The sequence below is a fragment of the Sceloporus occidentalis genome, unplaced genomic scaffold (assembly GCF_023333645.1).
Source record: "Sceloporus occidentalis isolate IW3139 unplaced genomic scaffold, rSceOcc1.0.p SCAF_2, whole genome shotgun sequence".
Classification (NCBI taxonomy): Eukaryota; Metazoa; Chordata; class Lepidosauria; order Squamata; family Phrynosomatidae; genus Sceloporus; species Sceloporus occidentalis.
In genome coordinates this window covers 193,127,231-193,154,544 of record NW_028316982.1, presented here as the reverse complement: position 1 = coordinate 193,154,544, position 27,314 = coordinate 193,127,231, and the positions used below count along the sequence as shown (strand labels likewise).

General features: G+C 40.4%; 1 protein-coding gene across 1 annotated transcript in view; it reads left to right on the top strand.

Annotated features, from left to right (window-relative positions):
- Positions 1-27,314, top strand: part of CFAP47 (cilia and flagella associated protein 47) — a 343,409-nt gene that overhangs the window by 186,605 nt on the left and 129,490 nt on the right. Inside the window, exons 50-51 of the mRNA XM_089508424.1 lie at positions 4,072-4,209; positions 25,777-25,874. Of these exons, the coding sequence (XP_089364550.1) occupies positions 4,072-4,209; positions 25,777-25,874 (236 nt within the window). The remainder of the gene's footprint in view (positions 1-4,071; positions 4,210-25,776; positions 25,875-27,314) is intronic.

Genomic DNA, 27,314 nt, shown 5'->3' with positions numbered 1-27,314 from the left:
ATTCCAGTTCTAAAGTAAAAGTGGTGTGAGGCTTCACTTTTTTGGCTCCAGGAAGAGTGTGTCTGTTGAAGTCCCTTTTCAGCTCATTGCTTATCTTTGGAGTATTGCCTTAAAAGCTGTCCTTCATGCCAATCTGATTTTGACAACAAACCAAAGGAATGGTTCATCTTCAGAATGGCTTGGAGGCAGGCAAGAAGAGATATTCACAGTCAAGACTTCCTATACTGTTTTGGTTAAAATATTTATTACAGTAAAAGATGCAAGTTACCGTATTTTCTGGCATATAAGACGACTGGGCGTATAAGATTACCCCCAAATTTTCCAGTTAAAATATAGAGTTTGGGATATACTTGCTATATAAGACTACCCCCTCTTCCAATGCACACCAAATAAAAAAAATTAAAAATCAGATTTGATTTCATTATGCTTATGACATGCAGGTACTTAGCAGGAAAACTTGTTGTATACAAAGCCTGCTTGGACTGGTCAGCTCTCCCTGCCTGCCCTGTCCCTGCCTCCCTGTCTCCAAGACTATCAGAGCAATAGCACAAACACGGCTCTTTTTTCCATACCCCAGGCGTCCTGGATGCTTGCAGCTTGCTCCGCACTTCACTTACACCTTCCTGGTGAGGTGCCCCCTCACCTCGTCATCAGGACCACATTAAGTCACTTCTTTCCACAAATCCTGGTGACTGGATTTTCTTCTACCGCACTTGTACAGCGCCACCCTTGCTGCTTTCATATGGTCGCCACATAGAGTGGGGATGCGACCGCAGCCGTTTTTGTGCTCTTCCCACCATATGCAGCGACCACAGATTCTCCAGTTCGGCTTGGAAGTTTCAGCACCTGCCCTATAAGAGCACACCCGGCGTATAAGATGACCCCCGACTTTGGAGAAGATTTTCCTGGGTTAAAAAGTAGTCTTATAAGCCAGAAAATACAGTATTTCTTAAACAATACTGGGAACAACCACATGGGCTGCAGGACCTCTAGCAAAAACAATAGGAAAAGCTCTGATTGACCTTGTGGGTCTTCATGCCAACATAGGTTTGAACAAAACTAACCATACTCTTCAAACATCTGTCTGTCTGACTCATCTCTCAATCTGGGGACTTTATGGTAAAAGACATCAAACAATTATAGCAAATTTATCTCTCTCTCTCCCCCTCTTTCTCTCTCTGCCTATGTGTGTGTGAGAAAGAAAAATATACATATATACATATGTGTGTGTATAATTTTAAAAAGCAGTTAAGACAACTAATATGGCTAAAACTATTTAAAATTTGTTAAAAGACAGGACATAGAAACAACAACAACAACTAAATCACATTATTAAAAGTTATTTCCTGAAAATCTATTAGAATGGGAAGCTTTTCTTTTGCTAGTGGAAGGAGAGCAAGACGGCAGTAATCCTAGTCTCTGATGGAGACTTCACAATGATGGAGTTTCTAAGTTTGGGAGCACCAATCCTTGTACCCACCAAGGCTTGTAACTACCAACCATGTCTGGAAAGATGGTGAGACTGACGTCTTAGAGCTTGAGTATACTCATATAGGGAAATAATGTCCTTCAGATATCCTGGACCCAAGCCATAGAAAACTATAGCATAAGTCTATTAAAACTCCTTTTCTCAATAGCTAGTCCACTGAGAAAAGCGTCCCTAAATAGAAAAGATGTTTACCTAATAAACAGAAGGACAGCTAGAAAAGGGACACCCTTTTTTTCATTGGAAGGGATTTGCACCACCTGGGAACAGCCACAGGGGAGATATTATCTTGCTTCACCACTGAATATCCATGTGCATTCTATTTCTTTCTCCCTCTTCCACTCTGCAGAAATTTTTCAGAATATTTATTTTTGAACTGAAGGAATAGTTTGGTATCACCATATGCTGATGTTTTAAGGCCCTCCATTTATGTCACACATTCCCAATAGAACATACTTACCTTGGCCTTTATTTTTGCTAAATGAAAATTCAGTTCCTACAAAATGTTGCAGTGCGAAATATGGACATTTGGGAAGTCAGATTTTTACCCCTGAAGATGCTTATACTTATCCCATCCTAAATCAGGGCTGAGTGGGTGTGACCCTGAACTGCAGCTCCCATCATTCTTTGACATAGCTATGTTGACTAGGACTGATGGGAGTTACAGTTCAGCAACATATGGAAGGCCATACTTTCCCCATCCCTGTGCCAAGTACAGCATGGACTAGAGGCTGATTTCATATTTTCATTATCTCACTTAAGGTCTCTCTTAGGTCAATCTTCAGATCTCTTTTACCATATTGGTGGGCTTTTTAAACTTACTTATGCCTAAAATATAGTGAATATCATTTGAAATAGTCATAACCTACCTTGTACAAAGGAAGGATTGCTTTAATTTATATGCTTATCAGGCTCTTTGTGATTCTGAAAACAAATTGAAAGTCTGTGTCCTGTGAAACATCCATTGGATCCATTGTACAGATGCAGAAACAAACCATTGGTCCACCTAGGCCAGAACAGACTGCGGGAAGGTGTAGCTGGTCTTAGGCAGCAATCTTTATAATTTTTCTACCTGGAATCTTTTAAACTAAAGATGTTACACTTAGATACCAAGTGTTTCTTCATATTTGTAATGAAGTGAAAGAAGAGATAGTATCATCTGCATATAACACCTTTGAGTTTGCATTATGATTAGGTATAACTTTTAATTTTGATTAAAGTTTATTAAAGTAGAATCAGAATTAGTGGGTGGATTTTTTTTGGCTATGTTTTTTTTTTATAAGATTTATTTGTCGTCAAGCAAAGCTACCATTTTGCAATGACTGGACAATATACCAACTGCAAATATTTCGTCTAAATTTGTTTGTGCTGCACAGTATGAATAGTTTCTTTGTACATTTCTTTCTTTTTAAAAGTTATTCATGATTACATAGACTTGAAATTACAGTCCGAAGGGTCTCCACGTTTTTATGTAACTGTGTTTGGAAAAGGAATAATATTCAGACTTATGGATGTTTTAAAATACTTTTAGAAACTTTGCTCATTGTCTGCTGCAGACGCAGTAGATTTTTACCTACAGAGCTGCTTTCATAGGAAAATAGCTCTTTGTAGTCCATCTACATAGTCTGCTGGCTCCAAACAGAGACAATATTCATCAATGGATTTGAGAATGGGATTTCCTAAAGCTAATGTATTAATTTGTTATTTCTGTATTGAAAGGTTAATGGAGTAGTCTTTTGCAGAATTTTTCAATCTTATAACAGGAAAAAATATTATGAAGAAGGGAAACTAGGGCCCAAAGAGACTGATACTTTGTGCTGTCCTGGGGCTGAAACTAGGGCTAGGTAGGGCTGGGCATCCACACACATCCAGCCCTACTTTTTGCCGCCTGTGCTCCATAATGATGCATGGGCATCAGAACACCCAAACGGCGCTGGCCAGAAGGGGAGTCATCATGGTGCCCGAGTGCCATAATGGTGTCCCTTTCAGGAAGCTGCTTTCGGCAGCTTCTTTTTGCTCCTAAGAGGGAGTGGATCGTTGCTGTGGCATCTGGTCGCCGCGGCAATGATCCAGGGCAAAAAGGGGTGGCTGTAGGCCACCTGTCTTTTGAGCCCCTAGGTTATCATTGATCATTGTTAGCACAGTTAGCAGCTGTAACACTGAGCTCCTGGTTATCAATAGAAGGGGGCATGCAACTCAGTCTAGAGAGGGTGCATAAAGCTCATCTGACAAAATGATAGCCATAATTGTTAATATTTGTGATATACATCCACTACTAGGCCTTGGACCAGAATTATTTCTGCCCCTGAAACTGACACAGAATGAAATGTTGTTATTAAAGTTATTTAGGAATTTATTGATTAGGAAGACCCTAATTCCAGTGACATATTTATATAAGCTAACATCTTTGCATCTATTGTCTTCCCTTCCAGATCTAACCAAAACAAAATTTATAATGTCAATTTTAAGTTAGAGTTTAAAAATTGGTGATATGCAGGCTTACATGAACATTGGCATGAGGGTAATAGTCCATCTATTGAAACTGATGTCTTGAAAATCAAACATCTGGTGACTATTTATTTTAGGAGTAATTGTATTTGTTGCTGAAGAGAGAGAACAACAGCCACATCGACAAAAGAACTTACCGCAGAAGACAGATGGTGTACATGCCTCTCAGAAATTACCAACACAGGAACTGCAAACAGGCAATGCAGCAAACACTGGTAGGTTTATTATTATGGCTAATTTGATTATCAGTCTTTATAAATGTTCTATCATCATTCATTTTTCAGTCAAATGCATATTTTATATGCCAAGCCATGTGCCTCTTTAAATAATTCATGCTGCCTGGCTTTCCCTCTTGTGCAGCACATTTATTTCAACTTAGCTCCCTGCCCCTCTCTCGGTATTTGAAACATTCTTAGGAGTAAAAGTGAGGCTTTTGAGTAAACATTATGTAAAAATAGTAGTAGACATTTTTGCCATCATATTTTATTCAGTGGCCAATTTGAATTTTACCATGGGCTGTTTGACTGTAGAAGTCATGCATGATGTTTATGCTCTGCTACCATGAATTCTGTTAAATCACTCAGACATTGGTTCTAGATTGTTCCCTTTCCTGGCTTATTAAAAAAGTCACAGTGGGATTGGTTAGGTGGGTAAAGGGAGCAATTAAATCAGGGTTCTGACCTGCCCAAAGGAGGCAGTTGTAAGATTATGCAGAAGAAGACCTTATTGAATCTCTCCTCATTGAATAATTTTCAACTCCAATATTCTGTTTCTGGGCAACTTAAGCATGTTGTGGCTTCCCAACTCCAGGGGATTCCTAGATGAGACAGATTATCCATATCAATTTCAGTCTCCCTTCAGGCACCAGGCTGATTGCTTTTAGTTGCCTTGGTGGATTACCTTTGCAGAGAACTACAAAGGGAGCATGTCCTTGTTAGTTCTGCTGGACCTCTCAGTGGCTACCATCAACTTCTATATTGTTCTGAGCCGCCATTGTGGGATGGGACTCAAAGGGTAGTCTTTTACAGTAGCTCTGTTTCTTTTTGGGAGGATGAGCCCAGACGTTGGTGCTGAGGAACTTCCCTCTAACTTCTTGGCCTTTGTGTGTCATAAAGTTCTGTTTTCCCCTCCATGTTATTTAATGTATACATGAAACTCCTGGGACATGGGGTGGCTAAGGCATAACTGCTAGAGCAATTACCACATTGCTAGCATAAAGTGTAATAATTTAAGCATTTAGAATGTGACAAGCATAAAAATCTATGATGAAATAATAAATGAAGTAGTAATCAGGACATAAGAAATTTGGAATTACAGTCCGTCCTCGCCTTACGCGGGGGATCCATTCCGGATCCCTCCGCGTAAGACGAATTCCGCCTATGCTCGAGCCCCATTGGAAACAATGGGGCTTGTGCGCGGTGGTGCGGCGGCGCAGGCGCACACGAGGCACAACGGGCGCGCACGCCCATTCAATTGAATGGGACACGCCGCCCCTTCCACCCCGCGCGCACGCCGCGGCTTAAGCACATATGCTCAAGTCCGCGTATGGCGCGCCCGCGTATGGCGTGGGCGCACTGTAGTATATAAGAAAAATGAAAAGAAATATTAAATATTAATCCTGGCTTGGTCTAACATCCGCTCTAACAAATATAAGCATTTTAAATTCCCACTCATAAATGAAATGTATATCATCATTCTGATATTCTTTCTGGCTTTTACAAGTCCAGAAAGTGTTTAAAAGATACTCCAGACAAAAGTAACAAAAGTGTTCAAATTTTTTTTAAATGCAAAAGATAAAGGAGGGGATCATTTTCGCTCTTTAAAAAACTCCATATTTCAGGCCTTCATAAACATATTTCAGACCTTAGGAGAGGAAGTTGTATTAGGGGGAAAATAGCTAAAAATATTGAAAGATCTTTATTTTTATTTTATTTCAAAGATTTATATCCTGCCTTTCTCCCACAATGGGATTCAAGACGGGTTGAGTGGCTTGTCTCTTCTTCTTGAGAGAGAGGGCCTTAAGACTGTGGCTAAAACAGCTTTAAAGCATTAACTGCCCAAAGCAAGGGATAATCAGCACCCAGCAGCCCCTATCTTTTGTTTCTAATACTGTTGCTGGCAACACAGCTAAATTTTTGTGCATCCCGATTGGGTGTTATGTTAATAATTAAAAACTAGCTCTATGTTGATTTATTACCATATGAAAACTTACAAGAACTTCTTCAGTTTTTCTTGTTCAGTTGTGACATGTCCCTCTAACTTTCATTAAGAAATCTTTAAAAGACATATATCCTGGTGTTCAAAGACTCTCCTGACTGTACAACTATGTAACTATCAATTTGTCATTTAATTTTTAATTAAATCAAAGCTTAAAGTACTTCAGCATTAACAAAGTATAACAACTCATCACAAGCACCCATTAAGAAGAACTAATATTGATTGACATGGATTTAAAAGAAAAAATAGAATGGATTTAAAAGCAACATTTTAAAATAATGTTTTAATTAATGTGGTGCAGCTACATCAGTTCTCTTGCACCCTCCTTGTGTGTCTTGAGGTACTATATTCAATAAAACTTGGCTTTAAAAAGTTCAGATGTTTTCACACCCTTATAACTTGTGCAGACACCTTGATAGGTAGAGCGTTGTTTCTCAATACCACAGGAGGCCCTATATCATGCTATACTCTCTAAATCTTAGAATGAACTCTTTGGATATTTGCATATTGGCCAAAAATCCATACAGCTGTGTTGTACTTAGTAAAATAGTAACATACTCTTCCCTTGGCACCCTTCTCATCTCCCCACAAGATTTGTAGTAAGATGCTGAGATGTTCTTCTAGAAGGGGATGACTGAAAAACGTATCCCTCCCTTTTCTCTTGACTGTAGTCTTGCATTACCAGTAGAAAACTAACTTGCTTCAAGAAATCAACACACAGTTTCACTTCATTTGCCATAAAATAAACATGATGATGATCACTCATCGCAGGACATATTTTTGTAGAAAACCTTTTTACCTAAAACCACATGGACACACACTGATTGATTTTTATTTGGAATACAGATTGCCAAAAAGTTGTAAAAGCATTTAAAGTCACAATTACCTAAAACACATTTTCCAATTTAATTCAGAGTTGGCCTATAATATTTTAAAATATTCCTGCCCGAGATAAAGTGGTCAGATACCCATTCTGTTTTCCTATCCACCTACACACTTCCCTATTACAGAATTCATTGTTTATTTTCCCCATATACATATTTGCTTGTAGCAATTAGCTCACTTTCTTTTAGAAAAATTCAACCATATTTAATGAAATGTTATAATATTTCAGGAATAAAAATTGCATTGGATCTAGCAAAATACTTATATTTTATGGAACCATAAACTATAAAATGTTATGTGGTGCATGGCATATTTGGCAGAAAGATCTCTGAATTCTGGAAGGAATTGCCTATTTAATTTTTTTAATAAAAACATGCTGCAATTGTTAGCAATGTAAACTCTCCATATGTTGCTGCTGAGTTTTAGGTTCTATCTTCTTTCCTGTAGCAGGTGGTTATACAGTGGCATCTGCTGTAACACTGGAACATTTACTCCATTTTGAAACCTGTACATCTGTGCCTTTCTGGCACTTTCAATACACAGGATTTTATTTGCCCAGAAACAAATTAGGGAATTTTTCTACAAAATGAGTAGTGCACGAGCTGTAATGTGACTTTGGCATCCATCTTCCCTTTTCTTCCCCTGACACAGCCACTAAATGGAAATCAGAAGTGTTTGCTTCAATTTTTGATTAAGCCCAACTTCTTGTTTTATTATTATCCAATCAACTTTGGAAGTGGGAGCTTCTGGAGAGAAAATAGGGAGTGAACAAATACACTGCAGCTCATTCTACTCATTGGTTAATATAATACCCAAACAATCTCAGATTTTTCCCTATAATGGCTAATAGTTCTGGTAGTTTGTATTTTATTACTGTTGTGTTTTATGTGATTTTATATAACCCTAAAATTAATTGATACAGGTTTATATTTTTGTTTATTTTAAATATAAACAACTCTGTGCATCTGATAAGGCTTCAGTGTTTCCTACTTTATGTCAGCTACAGTCAACCATAGGGTAATGCTTGGTCTATTTATTGCTCTCCTTCATTCTTCCTCTCCCTCCCTCTCTGATACTGCAAGGTTCAGTGCAGGAACTCAGGGCATATTAATAAAGTCGTGATATGGGGCATGTCACATCCCTTCTTGGGTTATGTAGAAACTGTCATTTCTGAGTGGGCAGTTAAAAAAAGAAGAGTTCCATGCAGATAAAAAGAAGTTCTTTACATAGCAAACTGGAATTCCAGTTTGGACAGCTTAAAAAAGCGGTTAGACAAAGCAGGATAAGTGCATCAGTGGCTACTAGTCATATTTATATATGAGGTTCATCATGATGTTTATTTAGGTGGCTTTGGCACAGCATCTGACTTCTTAAGATGTGTGTGTCATTTAAACAGCATACCTCCAAAGTAACCCGAAGCAGCTTTATTTTGCCCTCTCTTTTCGGGCCCTATTGTTTTTTTTTTCTCCATTGTCATCTTTATTTCTTGTTCATACTCAGTTTACATAAATTTTCTTCTTCTTTGTAATCTTTTACATTTGTATCAACATACAGTTCCAATATCTTTTAAATTTATACATTTTATAAGATAAGGGAAAAAAAAAACACAAAATAGAAAAGAAAGAAAAAAAAAAGATCCCCTGAGTTCCCATGACAAAAAACAAAACAAAACAAAACAAAAAAAAAACCAAAAACAAAAACAAAAAAACCTAGTTTAAACTTAGGTTGTTCCAATTATTTACATAACTACTACCCAGCTTTATGGCTTCTTGTTCTTTTTTTTCCCCCGGTTATTTCATTATATCTTTCTTAATTCCAAAGTTATCTTCCCAAGCCTGTAACACAGGAAGCCATTCTTCAGTTAGCCTTTCCGATGGCTTATTTCTTATCATACCTGTTAATCTGTCCATTTCTCTTAGCTCTTGTAACTTCAACATCCAGTCTTCCCAACTTGGCGATTCTTCACTTTTCCATTTTTTTGCTAAAACCATTCTGGCAGCTGTTGCTAAATATAATAGGGTTTTCCAATATTTCTTTCTTACATCTTTACCGAATACCAATGTCATATTTAATAGATAATACTCTGGTAACATCATAATATGTACTTTAAACATTTTTTGCACGGTTAAATGAACTTCCCCCCCCAAATTTTTAATCTTTGGACAAGTCCACCACATGTGGTACAGTGAACCTGGTTCCTTCTTACAACGCCAACACTTTACATCCTGTAATTTATATATATGTTTTAATTTTACTGGGGTTAAGTACCACCTGTTTGATATCTTCATGTAGTTTTCCTTCAGGTCTTGTGAAGCTGTAATTCTATGTGTTTCCCTCCATGCCGTTTGCCAGTCTTGATAATCTAATGGATGGCCTATATCTTGTGCCCAACGAATCATACTTTCCTTTATTATTTCTTCTTCCAAGTCTCTCTCCAATAGTGAACTATAAAGTTTTGAAATTTTCTTTTTCTCCGGTTTCCACCAGAGTTCATCTAGTTGATTGTGTTTTAGGCTTATCCCTTTATTTTTGTTATCCTCCTTAAATTTCTCTTTTATCTGTAAATATGTGAACCAGTTTATGTTTTTCCCCTCAGTTGAAAGCTCTTCTCTTTTTTTAATTTCTAGTCTTCCTTCCTCTCCTTTTAGTAAATCCTTATATGTTAGCCATTTGTCTTCCTTATTGTTCTTACTCATAAAGGCTTCTTGTATAGATATCCATTTTGGGAGGTTAGTATAATATTTCTTTTTAATTTTATTCCAAGTTTTCAAAAGGGTTTTCCTGATTAGATGTTTATTAAATTCTGTATAATTTACCTGATCTTCATAAAATAGGTAAGCATGCCAACCCTGTTTTAATCCTATTCCTTCTAGATCTAATAGATTTTTGTTTTCCAATTTTATCCACTCCTGGATCCATTTCAGGTTGCATGCCCACATATACAATTTTAAGTTTGGAAGTGCATATCCTCCTCTATCTTTGCTATCTTTTAACGTGACCCATTTAATTTGTGGTTTACTCCCTTTCCAAATAAATTTCTTCAGATCTTTGGTCCAACATTCTAGAATCTTAACTTCCGAAATTACTGGTAAATTTGAAAACAAAAACATAATTTTCGGGCCCTATTGTTAACGGCCTTCAGTTCCTAGTATACATGCCCTAATATGTATGTAACCAGATTTTTATACCTCCAAACAACAGAGTGGAAAGTGAAAAGCCCCTGGAAAAATATCATTGCCAATCATAGCAATAATTTAAACTGAACTTTAAAAGGTTTTATCTTCTTTTATTTTTCTATATCTTTCCCTTTCCTGCTCTACCCCTTACTTCTATCTATGAATTTAAAAATAAAACACATGGTAAGGAGACTGTATTGTGTGCATGTGCATGTGTGTGTATGTGCCTTCAAATCACCTGTCAATCTAAAATGGTTTCCCAGTTCCTTCTGAAACACAGTTTTCAGCACATGGTATTCATTAGTGGTCTCCCACTCAAGTACTAAGCAGGGATAGCCTTGCTTAGCTTCCAAAATTAGACAGGATCTGGTGCCTTTATGGTGTTTAGGCAGGGACATTTTTACACTTCTTCTATGTTTTTAAACTGACAGATTTAATCTATAATATAGTGTAAAGATGTCAAACAAATGCTAACTGCTGTTTTGTGGTTTTTATGAACTTTATTACAAGTTCACTGTGGGCATTGTTTTATCAAATATCAAGCACATATAATATTTCATTGTGCTCAAAAATTGCACATTGCTAGGGTTATCTGAGGATTTATTTTCAAATGTAGTTATGAAATAAATGGCCTTCATAAACTGTTTTCTTTCCTACAAAATGTTTTCCTCACTTCTTGCCAGGTTATGATTAATTTCCTAATACAGGAGATGTTTGTATCCATATTAATTCAGTAACTGAGATGTTGCATAAGTAATTAAGGCAACCCCATTTTGACTTCTATGCAGAACACCAATACTTAACATCATTTCTAACAGATGACAGTGACATAATGTTTCTGTTAATTATTTTGTATGCGAAACAAACCATGTCAATGCCTTGTTTAAAACTTCCATTTATCCCTTAACAGATTGCATATTTTTCAAGTATTGCAGAAACACCTGTCCTCTTTTATTTTAAATTAACAGTTAAACCCTACTGATATCTACTCAGAAGTAAGCCTCATTCAGTGCAACATAATTCTAAATGGAAAGACTCAGCATTGCAGCTTAGGTTTCTTCTACCTTCATTAGGAGTGACAAATAGGGGCCATGTTACAGTTGCCCTTCTTATACAGGGATTTTTTATACACGGATTCAAGCATACACAGTTTGAAAATGTTCAAAAAAAGTACAAATTTCAAATATCAAACATTTATTTTCCATTTTTTTATAAGGGACACCATTTTGCTACGTCATTATATTTAATGGGACTTGAGCATACACATATTTTTCTTATACATGGGGGATCTTGGAACCAAACCCCAGCATATAACAAGGGTCCACTGTACTTTCTATTTTCTGAATGTTTATATATGAGGAGAAAAAGGGATGATACTAAGATCATACCATTGCAAGGATAGTAACGGGTCCGGCCTTAAGACTATGACTTCTGCCGTTCGTTTGTTTGAATTATCTGACATTTAGTGTGAAAAAATAAGCAGCCTCTTATTACATGTTAAAATAATCCAGATACCGATAATTCACTATTTAAAATAGCAGTGTATTGTGTGTAATTCACTATTTAAAATAGCAGTGTATATATATAATGATGTTAAGATATAAATTATTATCACTTTATAAATAAATTCTAAAGTTTAAAAATTCCATCATTTTTTTAAAAAAATACTAGCACATTTATATTTATGTTAAACTAGGTTCAGTGACAGTTATGTTTACAAAATTGTTTCTAGTTTCTAACTTTTCATGCAGTCTTAAAAAAAAGCACTTTCTGAACACTGTGTGCGTTGCCCTTTGTCATTCTGTCAAAATGCTGCATTTACCTCAAGGTGGCTTCAAGCACTGTCTGGAAATACTTTACTGAAAATGAGAGAAAACAAGACATAGAGATAATGTGAAACATGCCCATTGAATAATGTGAGGAAAAGTTGGAACAATCTTTGGGCAAATGTTCAAAGATGGGAATAACCTCCCAATCAATGTACAAATATCATCAAGATTAACTATTCATGCGTTCAAATATTCATCACTTAGCACTCAGCCTCAGAGGGTGGCAATGGCAAAACACCTCTAAAGAGAACGGGACCCAGAACAATGGATACAAGCTACAGGAAAAGAGATTCCACCTCAACATTAGGAGGAACTTCCTGACAGTCAGGGCTGTTCGACAGTGGAATGCACTCCCTTGGAGTGTAGTGGAGTCTCCTTCTTTGGAGGTCTTTAAGCAGAGGCTGGATGGCCATCTGTCGGGGATGCTTTGATTGAGATTTCCTGCATGGGAGGGGGTTGGACTGGATGGCTCTTGTGGTCTCTTCCAACTCTGTGATTCTATGACACTGCCATAAACACCTCTGCATGACCCTGAAATGTTGTACCTTTGTTGCACTTCATTTGTAACCAGTTTTGGAGGCCAGTCTTGGATAAAAAATAAAGTATATATATAAACAGCAATAACAACAACAACAACTGCTCTCAGTGGATAGTGTTTGTTAGAGTAATAGCTGCAAGACTATGAAATCTACATATCTGAAACCTGGCATGCATAGCAAGGGAATCATAGGCTCCAGAGTGTTACTAGAATTTTAAAGAAGTGGGTGTACATCCACAAAAGCTCATGCCAAAATAATAACCAATTAGTCTTATAGGTGCTGCCACATTTATTTTCTGTTTCCCCCACCAACTTTCTTTCCTCTTTTGTATGCTGCAAGAGACTAACACAGCTACATCTTTGAAAGCGATCATAATAGGCTTTTAAATCGTAATGCTTACTTTTAATTCCTGTAATTTTAATTTTGTTTATATGTTAGAAGTCTGCAATACCATCTTCAGTCACTAGGTGGAAGGCTTACCTAAGCAGCACTTAGGTTTTCAGTCAAAATAATTTCAAGTGGTAAAATCCAAGAGACAGAGTTATAAAGATGCCCTCTCTTGCTTGTGTGTGCCAGCTGTTCCATGGGCTATAGGATTTCACACCACAAATGTTTGGGGCTATCTAGCTTGGGGGGGGGGGGCAAATAAGGGAGCTAGGATAAAGATGAATAAAATCTAGCACAGTATGGTAAAAAGATTTCTCCCTCTATCATAATACTAGAACTTGTGGCCATCTGCTGAAATCAAATAGTGGGTGATTCTGGAAAGAAAAAGAAAGGTAGTTCTTCACAAGTGCATGCTTAAATTAGCATTCACTGCTAAAAGGAGGATGGTGCTGCTAGGCAGAATGGTTACACATATTAGATTACCGCATTACACACTTAGAACGTGGCTATTCCACTATAATTGCTCTGGCTGCCTCCTGTTGCATTCTGAGATTTGCAGTTTATGGAGGAGCATTTAGAATATTCAGCCAGAGAGCAATTAGGCTTCACTGAACTACTAGCCTCAGAATGCAACAGGAGGCAGCCAGAGCAATAAAAGTGGAATAGCAGCACTATAAGAGTGTAGTGTGGTAATGTTGATAGTCTAAAGCATTTTGTCAATATCCTTCTGCATATTAGTTATTGGGCAGAATGAGATGGAGGGTCGATTTGCACTCATGCCCTGCTGGTGAATTTCTGTTGGCACCTAGTGGACCACTGTGTGAACATAAATTTTTCCCCTAGAAAGGTCTTTGGTCTGATCAAACATGGTTCTTCTTATATTCTTACTTTTTTATACCACATGGAGCCCTGTCCTTTACAGAGGGAATCAAAAGGAAAGAACCTTTAAAAAGCTAAGCAGCAACAAAGAGATCTTAGAGACAATGAGATAAGGAGTACATATATATCATTTGGATTTCTTTTTAGACTAGGCTGGTAATTCAAGAAGATCACTTAAATCCATTTGCTAGTCCCAGCTAGTCCACTGACTTAATGGAATGTACAAAAGTAATATGCCCCCCTTTTTTATCTGGGACTAGGAATTGGACTGAGAGCCAAATCTATCCCAGCATAGAAACCCACTGGGTGGTCTTGGGCAGGTCACACTCTCTCAGCCTCCGAGGGTGGCAATGGCAAAACACCTCTGAAGAAATCTGTCAAGAAAACCCCCTGACAGGCTCGCCTTAGGATCGCCATACATCAGAAATTATTTGAAGGCATACAACATATAACTGGATTTAGAGCTTTGTTTTAAAGAATATATAAATATTTGCAATAAGCAATATGCAATACATAGTTTCTTAGCTATCACAGAGTCATAGAATCACAGAGCTGGAAGGAACTGCAAGGGCCATTTAGTCCAAAACCCTACCATACAGAAGACACAAATTAAGCATTCCCTAAAGAAAGCTATTCAAACTCTGTTTTAAAAGAGCTTCACAGAAGAAGGAAAGCCCACCTCCTGCCAAGGCAGTGTAGTTCACTGTCAAACAGCTCTTACTGTCAGCTTATTGTAAGGAATTTATATTGAGGGCTATAAAAGCTGTAGACTTCAACACTTTCCCTCAATGTATGAAGAATACTGTGATGAAAAAAATTGTTATTATAATAGCTTTAATTTTAAAGTTTAAAGATGACATTCTTAATAAGCAGCTAGGAGCACAACATGTAAAACAATTGATTTTGAATGACCTATCATCTGTGTTTCTTCGTTCTGCAGCTTGTCTTCAATTGTTAATTAGTGTTTTAATAATCTAGATTTTTTTAAAAAAAAATAAGTACCAGATTTCTGACATTTGAAACTATATCAGGAGTACTTAATAACAATTAATAGTTAGTTTAGAGACACTTTAAGGTGTAGCCTGTAGAAGATTTGTGATTATTTGCAGACTCCCCAGGATTTGTTGCTGGATGAGATGCCTGAAAATAGCCAAGAAAACACAAAATGAAAGTTGAAGTAGCCTAGCATAAAAAAATAGAGACTCTAACCCAGGGGTAGGCAACCTTTTTGAGCCGGGGGCCGGGTTGCTGTCCCTCAGACAACTGGGGGGCCGAAGCAGTGGGGTGGAGCTTCCACCCTCCGGGGGCAAGGCCGCATGCTGGGGGTGGAGCTTCCACCCTCCAGGGGCGGGGCCGCATGCTCCGCCCCCGGAGTAATAATAATAATAATAATAATAATAATAATAGTTACTAGCATGGAAACTACTAAAATGCAATTCAGAATAGAAGGGAGAAAGCATGCACTGTCTCAACCCAGAAAAGCACAAGGTGCTGAGAGGAGTTTTTGCAAAGAGAACACCAAGGGCAAGTAAATAATAATAATAATAATAGTTACTAGCATGGAAACTACTAAAATGCAATTCAGAATAGAAGGCTAACCCTCCTCCCCTAATGAAGCAACCAACCTCTCTCTGTCTTGCTCTTGCTCTTGCTGGCTGGCTGGCTCCTCCTTCCTCCTCCTCCTTTCCCTGCTCTTCTATTCATAGGGAGGAGGAGGAAGAGAGCAGAGGGCAAGGTGGAGCCCAATGCAGGCCCGCTGCAGCCCCTGGAGCCTTGTTGGAGTGCTCCAGAGGCTGCACCGGGCCTCCTAGATGGGTGCCACCATTTTGTTTTTCACAATGGCGGCCGAAGTCTTGCGTGACCTTTGCCATCCTGAGGTCATGCGAGACTTCGGCCGCCATTTTGAAAAACAAAATGGTGCCTGGAGCGGCGCGAAAATGACGGCAATCGGCAGCAGGACTGCGCAGGGGCTGGTGGGAAGGCCTTGGTGGGCCAGATCCGGCCCGCGGGCCGCAGGTTGCCGACGCCTGCTCTAACCCCATGATGACGAACCCATGGCACGCGTGCCCTCTCTGGTATGCAAAACCCTTTCTGAGGGTACGTGCCATGCATGCCATCACTCCAGGACAGTAATGTTGCCATCCGCACCCCTGGAGAGGGTTGGTATCATGGCAGATATAGAAGGTATTCTGGGGGGGGGGGGCGAAGGAAGAGAAGTTCATCAAGGCCTCACCCCTTCCTGTCCTCAGCGCAAAACCTTCTGGCCTGTGGGAATGCACACCTCCTTATTTCCCCCTTCCTGGCCTTGTTACCTTTCTCATTGGCACTTTGTTGGCCGCCTTGCCTGTTGTGATGGGCTGCTCTCTGTCTGTCTGTCTGTCGCCTATTATTGCGTTTCCTAGGCTGTTTTCTTCAGAGGAGGTTTGCCATGGCCATCCCTGAGCCTGAGAGAGAGTGTGACTCGTCCAAGGTCACTTAGTGGGTTTCCATGGCTGAGCTGGGATTTGAATCCTGGTCTCCAGAATGGTAGCCCAGCACTCAAACCACTATGCCACATTGGTTCCTCTCGAATCTTATACCTAGATGCTATTGTTGTTGTGTGCTAGTGATTCCCAAACTCTAGGTGTTTTGGACATCAGTTCCCAGGAGCCTCAGCCAACTTCATCAATGGTCTGGGATTCTGGGAGTCAAAGGCCAGAATTTGGGAACCACTGTTGTGTGCCTTCAAATCATTTCCGACTTATGGCGACCCTATCATGGGGTTTTCTTGGCAAGATTTCTTCAGAGGGGATTTTTGCTATTGCCTTCCTCGGAGGCTGAGAGAGTGTGATTTGCCTAAGATCTTCCAGTGTGTTTCATGGCTAAGTGAGTTTCTTCAGAGGTGGTTTGCCATTGCCTTCCTCTGAGACTGAGAAAGTGTGATTTGCCTAAGATCTCTTAGTGGGTTTCATGGTCAAGCTGGGATTTGAGCCCTGGTCTATGGAGTCGCACACTCAAACCACTGGCTCTCTTTAATAATAATAATAATAATAATAATAATAATAATAGATGTTATTTTTATCCCGCTTTTCCGCGATGATCAAAGTGGCTTACAGATTAAAATTCAACATAAAAATACATACATATCAATAAAAACAATGTAAAAAATATCATATTAAAAACTATTACACAGCCAGCTTGGTGTCATGGCCAGCTCTTGGAGGATGAGGATGAGGACGAGCCTCCTCCAGAGCAAGAGCTAATTGAGGCTACACCAGGTGGCAATCCTGCTCTGCCAGGTCCCAGCTGTGCTCTCCCAGCCCCAGAGGAGGAGGCCCAACCAGGTCCTAGTGCTAGTGAGAGGCCTCCTGTGGTGCAACAGCCTAGTGGTGACTGGGGCAGAAGCTTGCCTGGATGTGCCTACTTATAAACAGAGAAGGGCTGAGAGTGCTTGCAGGCACAGACCCAAGAGGATTGCAGAGAGGCAATTAGTCAACCAGCCTCAGGTGGCACGGGGGAGAGTTTCCCTTACTTAAGCTGTAGAGAGGCCTCCACTCAGGGCCAGAGTTTATTGCATGATCCCTTGGTGTGATTGCTGCTGGCACTGGCTCCTTGTTGCTTTGACTTTGGACTGGACCCTTGTTATCTTCTGGCTGCTTTGACCTTGGATTGCTTTGACTACTCTCACTCCTGGTATCCTGACTTCGGCTTAACTTTCGGACTGCTCTGACTTCTGGTATCCTGACTTCAGCTTGGCTTCTCGGACTGCTCTCACGCTTACTCCTTGCAAGGTCTGTGTCCTGCTTCCACTTGCTGGGCTAAGCCATTCTTATCGGCGTGTGTCTGTGTGTGCTGGCTGCAGTCCAGGACACTTGGTTGAATTAATAATAATATTAATACTGTTTATTTATAGCCTGCTTTTCCAAGGAGATCAAAGCGAGTTACAACAAGGGTACTAAACAATGTACAATTTACAACAGTATCTACATTATAAAATCTCATAACAAATACATCAAATTTTAAAAACAAGATAAAAATTACAAACATTAAAAACCACACCAATAACTAGCTTAAAAGTGCTAGTGTAACGGGGAGAGAGCAGATATCACAACACCTAGGGGAAAGCCTGTTGGAAGAGGTAGGTCTTCAGCTTCTTCCTGAACAGGTCAAGGGAGGTAACCGAGCGGAGCTCGCCAGAAAGAGAGTTCCAAAGCTGCGGGGCCGAGTTGGAAAACGCCCTCTGTGCAGTCACGGTGTACTTTGTATTAGGAACCCTCAACAATTGCTTCCCGGCCGATCTGAGAACGCGGGGCAGATTATATGGGGAGAGGCGGTCCTCCAAGTATCCTGGGCCCAAGCCATTTAGGGCTTTATAGGTAATAACCAACACCTTGTATTGGGCTCGGAAGCGAATGGGCAGCCAATGAAGATCTTGCAGAATAGGTGTTATGTGGCTAGTCCTGGAGCATCCAGTGACTAACCTAGCTGCCATATTCTGCACTAATTGAAGCTTCCGGGTTTGGTACAAGGGTTGCCCCATGTAGAGCATGTCAGGGATGATGGGAGTTGTAGCTCTTCACCTCTGGCTCGAACTCACCACCTTGTTACGCACTGGCGCTGACCAGTTTTGGCCAGTGGTTAAAGCTTTGCTCTAAAGCAGCAGAGTTACAGAGAATAGGCTGAAGACCCTGACAGACTCTCCAAGCCTTCTCACTCCTGCTTCCACAGAAGTCTTCCCACTTCTTCAGGATCCTGCTGGCTCTTGTATCTTCACCCAAGACACCGGACAACTCAGTAGTCTTATATAAAAGATCTACTTTATTCTACTATATACAGCTCCAAAACTATCCAACACAACTCCACTACTCCTCACTATTATCCACTACTACTACCCACAACATACATTGGGATTCATAGCCATTATTATAGTCCTTGCGAAATACCACCCACTGTTGTCTGTTTCCACCCAGTGGGCGTGTACATCCACTCTCATTGGCTCTCTTGGTTCAACCCACAATTAATGATTTCATCATCTCAGCCTTGACCACTTAACAATTCTCAGGTGTGTTCAATTATCCACTTTGCATTTCTGTCCTTGGCATTTAGGACTTGTTAATTCCATTACCTTTTACACCTGTGTGGCTTCTATTTGCTTCTGCTGAGTCACCCTGACTCTCACATACATGTTTTATTTCATTCACTGTATATCCCGTGTTGCTTTTTCCTTAACAGAGCACATTGCAGAAATCCAACCGAGAGGTCACCAGAGCGTGTACCACCGTTTCGAGGTCCCCCCGGCCCAGGAAGGGTCGCAGCTGGCTTATCAGCCGAAGCTGATAACAAGTGCTCCTGACTGTCGCATCCACCTGAGATATAAGGTGGAGCGACGAGTCCAGAAGCACCCCCAGACTGTGAACTGAGTCCTTCAGGGGAAGCGTGACCCCATTCAGGACAGGTGGACAAATCTCCATCCCCGGGCCAGGGGAGCCTATCACGAGTACTTCCGTTTTCTCTGGATTCAAGCTGAGTCTGTTTTCCCTCATCCAGCCCATTACTGACTCCAGACAGGCATCTAGAGGAGAGATGCCATCCCTGGTCACTGCATCAGTCGGAGAGACAGAGAAGCAGATCTGGGTGTCATCAGCGTACTGATAACACCGTACCCCGTGTCTCCGGATGATCTCTCCCAGCGGTTTCATGAAAATGTTAAATAGCATGGGGGGGGGGCGGGGAAATAGCTCCTTGAGGGACACCAGATGTAAGTTCCCTTTTATCGGAGCAGACGTCCCCCAGCTGCACCATCTGGAATCTACTCGAGAGGTAGGAACGGAACCACTGGAGTGCAGTGCCCCCGATACCTAACTCCCTCAGGCGTTCCAGAAGGATACCATGGTCAATGGTATTGAAAGCCGCTGAGATGTCCAAAAGTGCTAACAGGGACACGCTTCCCCTGTCCATGCCCAGACGGAGATCATCGACTAAAGCGACCATGGCAGTCTGAACTCCATTGCCTGCCCGGAAGCCAGTTTGAAATGGGTCAAGAAAATCTGTTTCTTCCAAGATCGCTTGGAGTTGGAAGGCAACTGCTCTCTCGATCACCTTTCCCAAAAAAGGCAGCAGTGACATAGGCCGATAGTTGTTATGTATCAGGGGGTCTAAGGAGGGCTTTTTTTTAGCAGAGGTTTAACAATTGCTAATTTCAGGCTAGATGGAAACCGCCCCTCGCTAAAAGAGGTATTAATTATGCGGTGCAACATAGATGTTACTGCAGTTCCCCCCTGAGCTGCCAGCCATGAGGGGCAGGGATTGAGAGAGCATGTAGTCTTCCTAACGCTTCCAAGAATCTTGTCCACTTTCTTGGTACTCACAAACTCAAAGTGATCCAGTTTAACAGAGTCCACGGAAGTTCTGGACACCTCTCTTAGGGGTTCTGAAGAAATACTGGCGTCAAGATCAGCCCTTATCCGAGAGATTTTATCCGCGAAGAAGTTGTTAAATTTGTCACAGCAGGCTTTAGATGAATCTAAAATGGGGTTCTAAAATGGGGTTCAGGGAGGGGGGCAGTTGTGTTAGCTCCCTCACCACCCTGAACAGCTCTGCCAGATGTGACTCTGCGGACGCAATACGTGCAGCATAAAACGAGTGTTTAGCTGCACTTACTGCCACTCCGTAAGCCTTCAAAAGAGACTCAAGGAGTGCCTTGTCAGCTAAGTGCTGATGTCTTCGCCAGTTGTGCTCTAGTCGTTGCACAGCCCGCTTCCTTTCCCTGAGATCTTCCGTATACCAGGGTTGCTTGTTGGAAGCAGGCCGGAAAGGATGTTTGGGAGCGATACTGTGTATAGCCCTGGAGAGATCTTTATCCCAGATGTTAGTCAGGGCATCAACAGAATTGCCATCAGTTCCAACCATGCTCTAGGGCTTCTTGGAACCTTTTGGGTTCCATCAGCCTTTGAGGGTGGACCATCCTAGTAGGTCCTCCATCCCTGGGAGGGATATGGGTAGAAGCCTTGAGTCGAGCCTCAACCAGGAAATGGTCTGTCCATGATAGGGCAGAGATATTGCATACCTCTGCCCACAGAGTGTCCATGTCCATACTAAAGACAACATCGAGTGTGTTACCAGCGCAATGCATGGGCCCTGAGACCAATTGGGACAGGCTCATGGCAGTCATGGTAGCCATGAACTCCCGAGCCGCACCTGTTGGACCTTGGCTGGCCTCGAAGGGGATGTTGAGGTCCCCCAGGACAAGAAGCCTGGGAGACTCCAACACCATTTCCGAGAAAAGATGTGTCAGCTCGGCCAGGGAGTCTGTTAGTGCACGGGGTGGACAGTAGACCAACAGAATCTCCAGACTGTCCCTAGCCTTCAGGGTCAGGTAGATACACTCAATGTATCTTTTCCGGACATGGTTCCTGGTTAAGGGAAGGGTGTTTTTATAGACCAAGGCAACACCCCCCCCCCCCTGCTCACCTAACCTGATCTGGTCCTTGACTGAGTATCCAGCTGGAAGGGCCTGTGCCCACACTGCCTCATTCTCAGGCCCCAGCCAAGTCTCAGTAATGCAAGCCAGGTCGCAGTTCTTATCCTGTAAGAGATTGTAAATTATGTGGGTCTTATTCTTCACAGACCTGGCACTGCACAGGAGTGGAGACAGGGTTTGTGGTACAGTTGGACTGATCCTCAGTTCTCTTTGGTTAGGAGGGAGGATGGAAGGAGAGACAGATATTACGCATCGATCTCGCCTTCCTTTCCGTTGTAATTCCATGCTCCTACCGTTCTTGTTATTGTGCTGTGCCTTATGTGATTTATTATGCTTGTTGTTGTTTTTGTTGTTGTGGGCCTCCACGTCGTTTCCAACTTACAAGCCCAGAGCACCCTCACATCCTTCCAAGCACTGGGTCCTGGTGCCCCTAAGGTGAAACTACCATGGGGCAAGCTTCAATAGAGGGGGATTTCCATTGCCATCCTCTGAGGCTGAGGGAGCATGATTTGTGTGTGGCGCCTTCAAATCATTTCTGACTTATGGTGACCCTAAGGTGAAATTATCATGGTGTTTTCTTGGCAAGTTTAGTCGGGGGGTGTTGCTATTGTTAGCCTGAGGCTGAGTGAGTGTGCCTGAGGTTCCCCCCAAGTCCTGTCCCTGAAAGGTGGAAGTCCTGCCCCCAGAAGTCCCACCCCAGAAGGCAGAGTTCCTGCCCCCAGAGGTCCTGCCCCTGAAAGTCGCATCCTCAACACCCGGTGATACCCGATGCAGGAATGCCACTGAATTTGGACACTCAGACTCTAAAAGGTTCACTATCACTGCTTTAACCTGAGGCCCAGTATCATACCAGCTGGGGCAGTAGCATGCTAGCAGTTGTTACAGTTTCTATGGCATATGTTTCTGTGATTGACCAAAGATACATGTATTCAGTGCCAGATTTGTAAATCTATAGAAGTAACACCATCCAAATATGTGATGACAATACTGCTTCCCATTCTCTTTTTCTTTCCTGCTACTGTACTGTTACCCTGTACTACTAGGGTAGGGTTGCCATAAGTGAGGACCTCCAAACCGGGACAAATGTAGGACAAATGTAGGGCAACATTTTCAAATGTAGGACACATTTTTATAAAAATGGAGGACACGCAAAAATCAGTTTTTTTTTTAAATGTTAATATAAATGCATGTTTTTAGGCATGATCAAAATGGAGGACATTTTGGCATTATTCTTAGACAGATGACAGAAATGGACTTGCCCTCAGGTTCAACTTTACTTCTCAGAAGTGTGTACTTGGGCAAGGGACTGTGGTTTTTCTTCACTGCGCATGAGTTAGTAAAAATCATAAAAATAAAATAAAAACAAGCAATAATAAAAATTAATAAAATGAAATAAAAACAAGCAATAATAACATTAATAAAATAAAATAAAAACAAGCAATAATAACATTAATAAAATAAAATAAAAACAAGCAATAATAAAAAATAATAAAATAAAATAAAAACAAGCAATAATAAAAATTAATAAAATGAAATAAAAACAAGCAATAATAACATTAATAAAATAAAATAAAAACAAGCAATAATAAAAATTAATAAAATAAAAAATAAAAAGCAATAATAAAAATTTAAAAAATTAAATAAAATAAGTATTTTATATATTTAAAAATAATTAAAAAACCCCAAAAAACCAAGGCAGACCTAATGGCCACTGACTCAGCTTCCTCCAACTCCTCCTCTTCCTCTTCCTCCTCCTCTGCCCCAATTCTGCCCTAGCCCCTGGCCTAAGTTCAGGCACCCTTCCTCCGGCTCCTTCCTCCTCCTCCTCCTCTCCCCCCTCCTCCTCCTTATGAAGGCTGGTGCGCGTGCGGAAGGAAGCAGGCAGGTGCGTGCGCGCGCGTGGAGGGAGGCGGGGAAGGCGTGCACGCTGCCCCTGGCCCCTGCTGGGGCCTGGGCGGTGCGCAACCCCTCCCAGTGGGGGCGCGGTGGCGGCGGCGCTTCTGCCGCCCGCCGAGGAAGAGGAAGAAGGCGGAGCCGGAGGAGGAGGTGGGTTGGCGCCGCAGCAGCTGCGTTAGCGGCAGCGGCAATGGCTGGAGCGGGCCCCGGGTGGGGGCCCAAACCGGACCGGGAGGGGCCCCCCGAAACCGTGATTGGCACGGGGGCCGCCGGGTTATGGCAACCCTATACTAGGGTAATATTATCCAGTAACTTCAGAGGTTAATGTGGGCACTCCCCAATCATGTAACCCTCAGATATATTGAGTTAGAGCTCTCATCATCCCAACCAGCATGGCTGTGTCAATGAACTCTGCCATCGAGTGGGAAGTTAAACCTTTCTTTTTTCAACCTGACTCCTGCTGAAACTTCAGGGGAGTTTCCAAACCAGTGTAACCTACACAGGGCGCTGTTGTGTGTTATTGAATGGTGCTGGAACATGTGCTTTCATTTTCAAAGAAACCTAAGGCCCAGTTTGCAAATGGAACTAGTGTTATACAGGGTTGTGGCTAAAGAGTATTACTGTTCACCAACAAGAGGATGTTCTATGTACTAAAGTTTATTAAAGCCATTAGTGGTTGATCAAATAGCACATGGCAAATTGTAAGCCCAATATAGCACTTGAACAATTATTTATTTTCTATTGTCGTTATTGCTAAACGGGCATGAGTGGAGGTAGGTGTGTGTGAGAAAAATGAAAGAATCTAAAGGGGTGGATTATACTGTGAAGGAAGATATTACATTTACATTCACAAGCTGTTTTAGTTCCCTACTGTGAGAGTTTTGTTGTATACTTACCAATCTGCTTGTTGTATTTCCATTGGAAGGAAAATCTAACTGCTGACCTCTGACTTCACCACAGTTATTGTATTGTTTTTTAAAGTATGTTTTATGTTTTTAATTCCACACTTTTAAATTGTATTTTAAGGGATGGGTGGGTTGAGGGTTTGGACTGTATATTTTAACTTTGTAAGCCGCCCCGATTGCTTTTTGTAGAGAGGCGGGATATAAATAATATTTATTATTATTATTATTATTATTATTATTATTAATTTGTAGAATCTGGCTGGCTGCAACTGAGAACAGAATGGTATACTAGTAGATGGGACTTGGTCTGGCCCTGCAATGCAATTGCTATTTTCTTAATAAAGATACATTGACAAACCTCTATCTAATGTTTTACCAAGAGAACCAACTAATCACATTTGTTGAGCAGAATTTGTAGACGTTATTCCTGCCTACAAATCTGTACAACTATTGAACTAGTTCCACAAGATATTTAAGCAACAATATTGCAGGTAGATGAGAAAACATCTCATTAATATTGGAGAAATAAAACCTACAAATTTAAAGAGTTGCAACATAAAGCTTTAAGCCAATATCTGTTGTTGTTATTTAAAATCTTAATGTTCTAAGAAACATTAGCCCAGAATGGGCTAAAACAGATTTTGAAGAATTCAGTATTATTTTTTAATTACTAATATTTAAACGTATAAATATGTCAAGTGATGGAACCAGTCCCTTCAGGTCATTTTATTTCTTGCCTGCTTTTGGCTTCTGACCAAAGGGTAGATTTAGTCTTCTCTTCTGTTCTGTGCTCTGGGTGCCAGGAATGGGTAATGCTCCATGGGCTAGACTTTTAAATACCTGTTCCCAATTTTTGTCTGGTAACTGGAGCATAACCTATGGACAGAAATCCATAATAACACAAAATATTTTTTTCTGTTGCTCTGGCAACGGGGTTGCTCCTTGCTCCATCATCAGTAACTCAACCATTTCTTCCTGAAATAATATTCCTATTGCCAGGGAAGCAGAGATTGCTCATTTTTGGTCAGCTCCTAGCTTTTTTCCTAACCCCAAACTACTTTACTTCCAAAGGGATAACAATTACAGCCTTCCAAAGTGCAATACCTTTTTCTAGGTTATGATTCTTTTACTGTTAACAAATATATCTGTACAGTTCTATGTACTGATGAAACCTGTATTACATTAGTCCTTTGTACAGTTCCATCTTTATAAACTGTTTGGTTTGGTGTGCATATTTTGAACCTACAGTATTTACTGGCATACAAATTATTAGCCCAAAGGACACTTAAAGATATTTTGTTTGTTTGTTTCTTAAAACAAACATGAACTGCAGCATCACATCCTACTCTGCTGCTTGGCAACCTGCTTTTGGGGCAGTGGGGAAATTTTTAAAAGCAGTTCTCTTATTGTGTAGGGGTGATCTGTTTAAAGAAAAATAATTTTACAGAGCTAGCATAAGCCCTTTCCATGTACCTGAGTACCAGTTTGGATCTAAGGCATAGTAATTTGAATATTAAAGGTCATGAATATTTTCCACACAGGAAATGCTTCCATGTTTGAAGAAATCATCAGCTGAGACTCAATATTTTATTGTTTCTTTAACTTCCTAGGGCAAAGTTCAACATGCTGCAAAGTGTGGTTTTCGCTGGAGATACATAGTACACCAGCACCACCAGAAAAAACTCTGAGTGTGGAATGTACTGTTCTGGTAAGGAGTCTTCCATTAATGGTACAAAGAAACATATGTTAGTTGTGTAATTATTTCACTAGAATGAGATGTATTACAAGGAGCTGTTTCATGCAGCAAGCAGTCTAATTGCACCTGTAAGAGTGTGAGAAGAAAGAGGATAGAGATGCTTAGACATTATCCAAGTGTCATTTTATTACATAGCTTCAACCTGCTATGATACGTTTTTTAAAAATATTCCTGTGCACCAGAAGGCCAGTTTTAAACTGTAGCAGTACAGGGCAAATATCTGTTTCAGACCACTATGTATTCTACTATTTTATATCATAGTTGTTGGCTTACCAGAGGCATTTGGTTAGTCACTGTGGTAAGAGAATACTGGAGAAGATAGGTCTAAAGGAAATAAGAACAAGTACTTGGATTTTTTTTCTCTTGAAAGATTATAATCAGGAGGATTTCACTGCATACAGAGAAGCTGCTTTCAAGTATGTATTTCATTTCACATAGGGCAAGTTGCTTCCAAGTATATCTATTTAGAATCAGGTTACTCATTATACTTATTTTAATGGGACTGAAGTAATTTTGTATGAAAACAGTGTTATAATTTATAAACTAGACACATGAAATGCCATATCCTCAAAGGCATGCCATCATTACCTATGTATACAAGTAAGATAGATATCTTGTCAATACAAATCAGTTAACACAACCCAGACCTTGACTGTGACATAAACATGTAGGTGGCCCTAAAAGTGATTTCAGAGCAAATATCTCAGAGCTCAGACATAGATATGTCAAATCACATGGATAATATTTGTTACACAGATCTTATTTCTCCAGGCAGTGACATTTCATTGGTTCTAGCTGTTACTCAGATTTTGATTTCCTTACTCTGCTCATCTTTATGATTATATAATTTATTTGTTCAGGTTGATGTATTCAGTTTGAACATAGTTGTGTATTTACAACACTAACACCATAACAGATTTCCCAAGGTTCTTTGCTCCTCTCTTGTTCTTTTGCTTCTTTTTAAAGTCCCTTTTACACAGCTTTGTTCTTCAGTACTGATTTTTTAAAGTTTTAGAAAAGGCAGAGGACATTTTGTACCATAAAGATATGATAAGAAGCTTGGGCACAGAAGTTTCACATGCAGTAAATGTTTTCTTATCAGAGATGTCAGACCTTGGGGAAAATACTCTGATTCTTTATGAAAGAGTGGGAAAACAGATAAAGGAAAAAAAACTGTTAATGAGAATGATATCAAAGGAGATCTAGATTTATTCCAATTCACAACAGAGCCTATAATGTTCAGAAATGGCAAAGCTCAGGATATAAAACTAGTAAGCCTGCAAAATGAAATCATGGCATTTTAGAAAGCTCTAATGATGACATGCTTTTAAAGAGTGTCTTGATTAGTTATTTCTTGGAAGAACAACATTCTGATTTAGTAAAAACAATAGG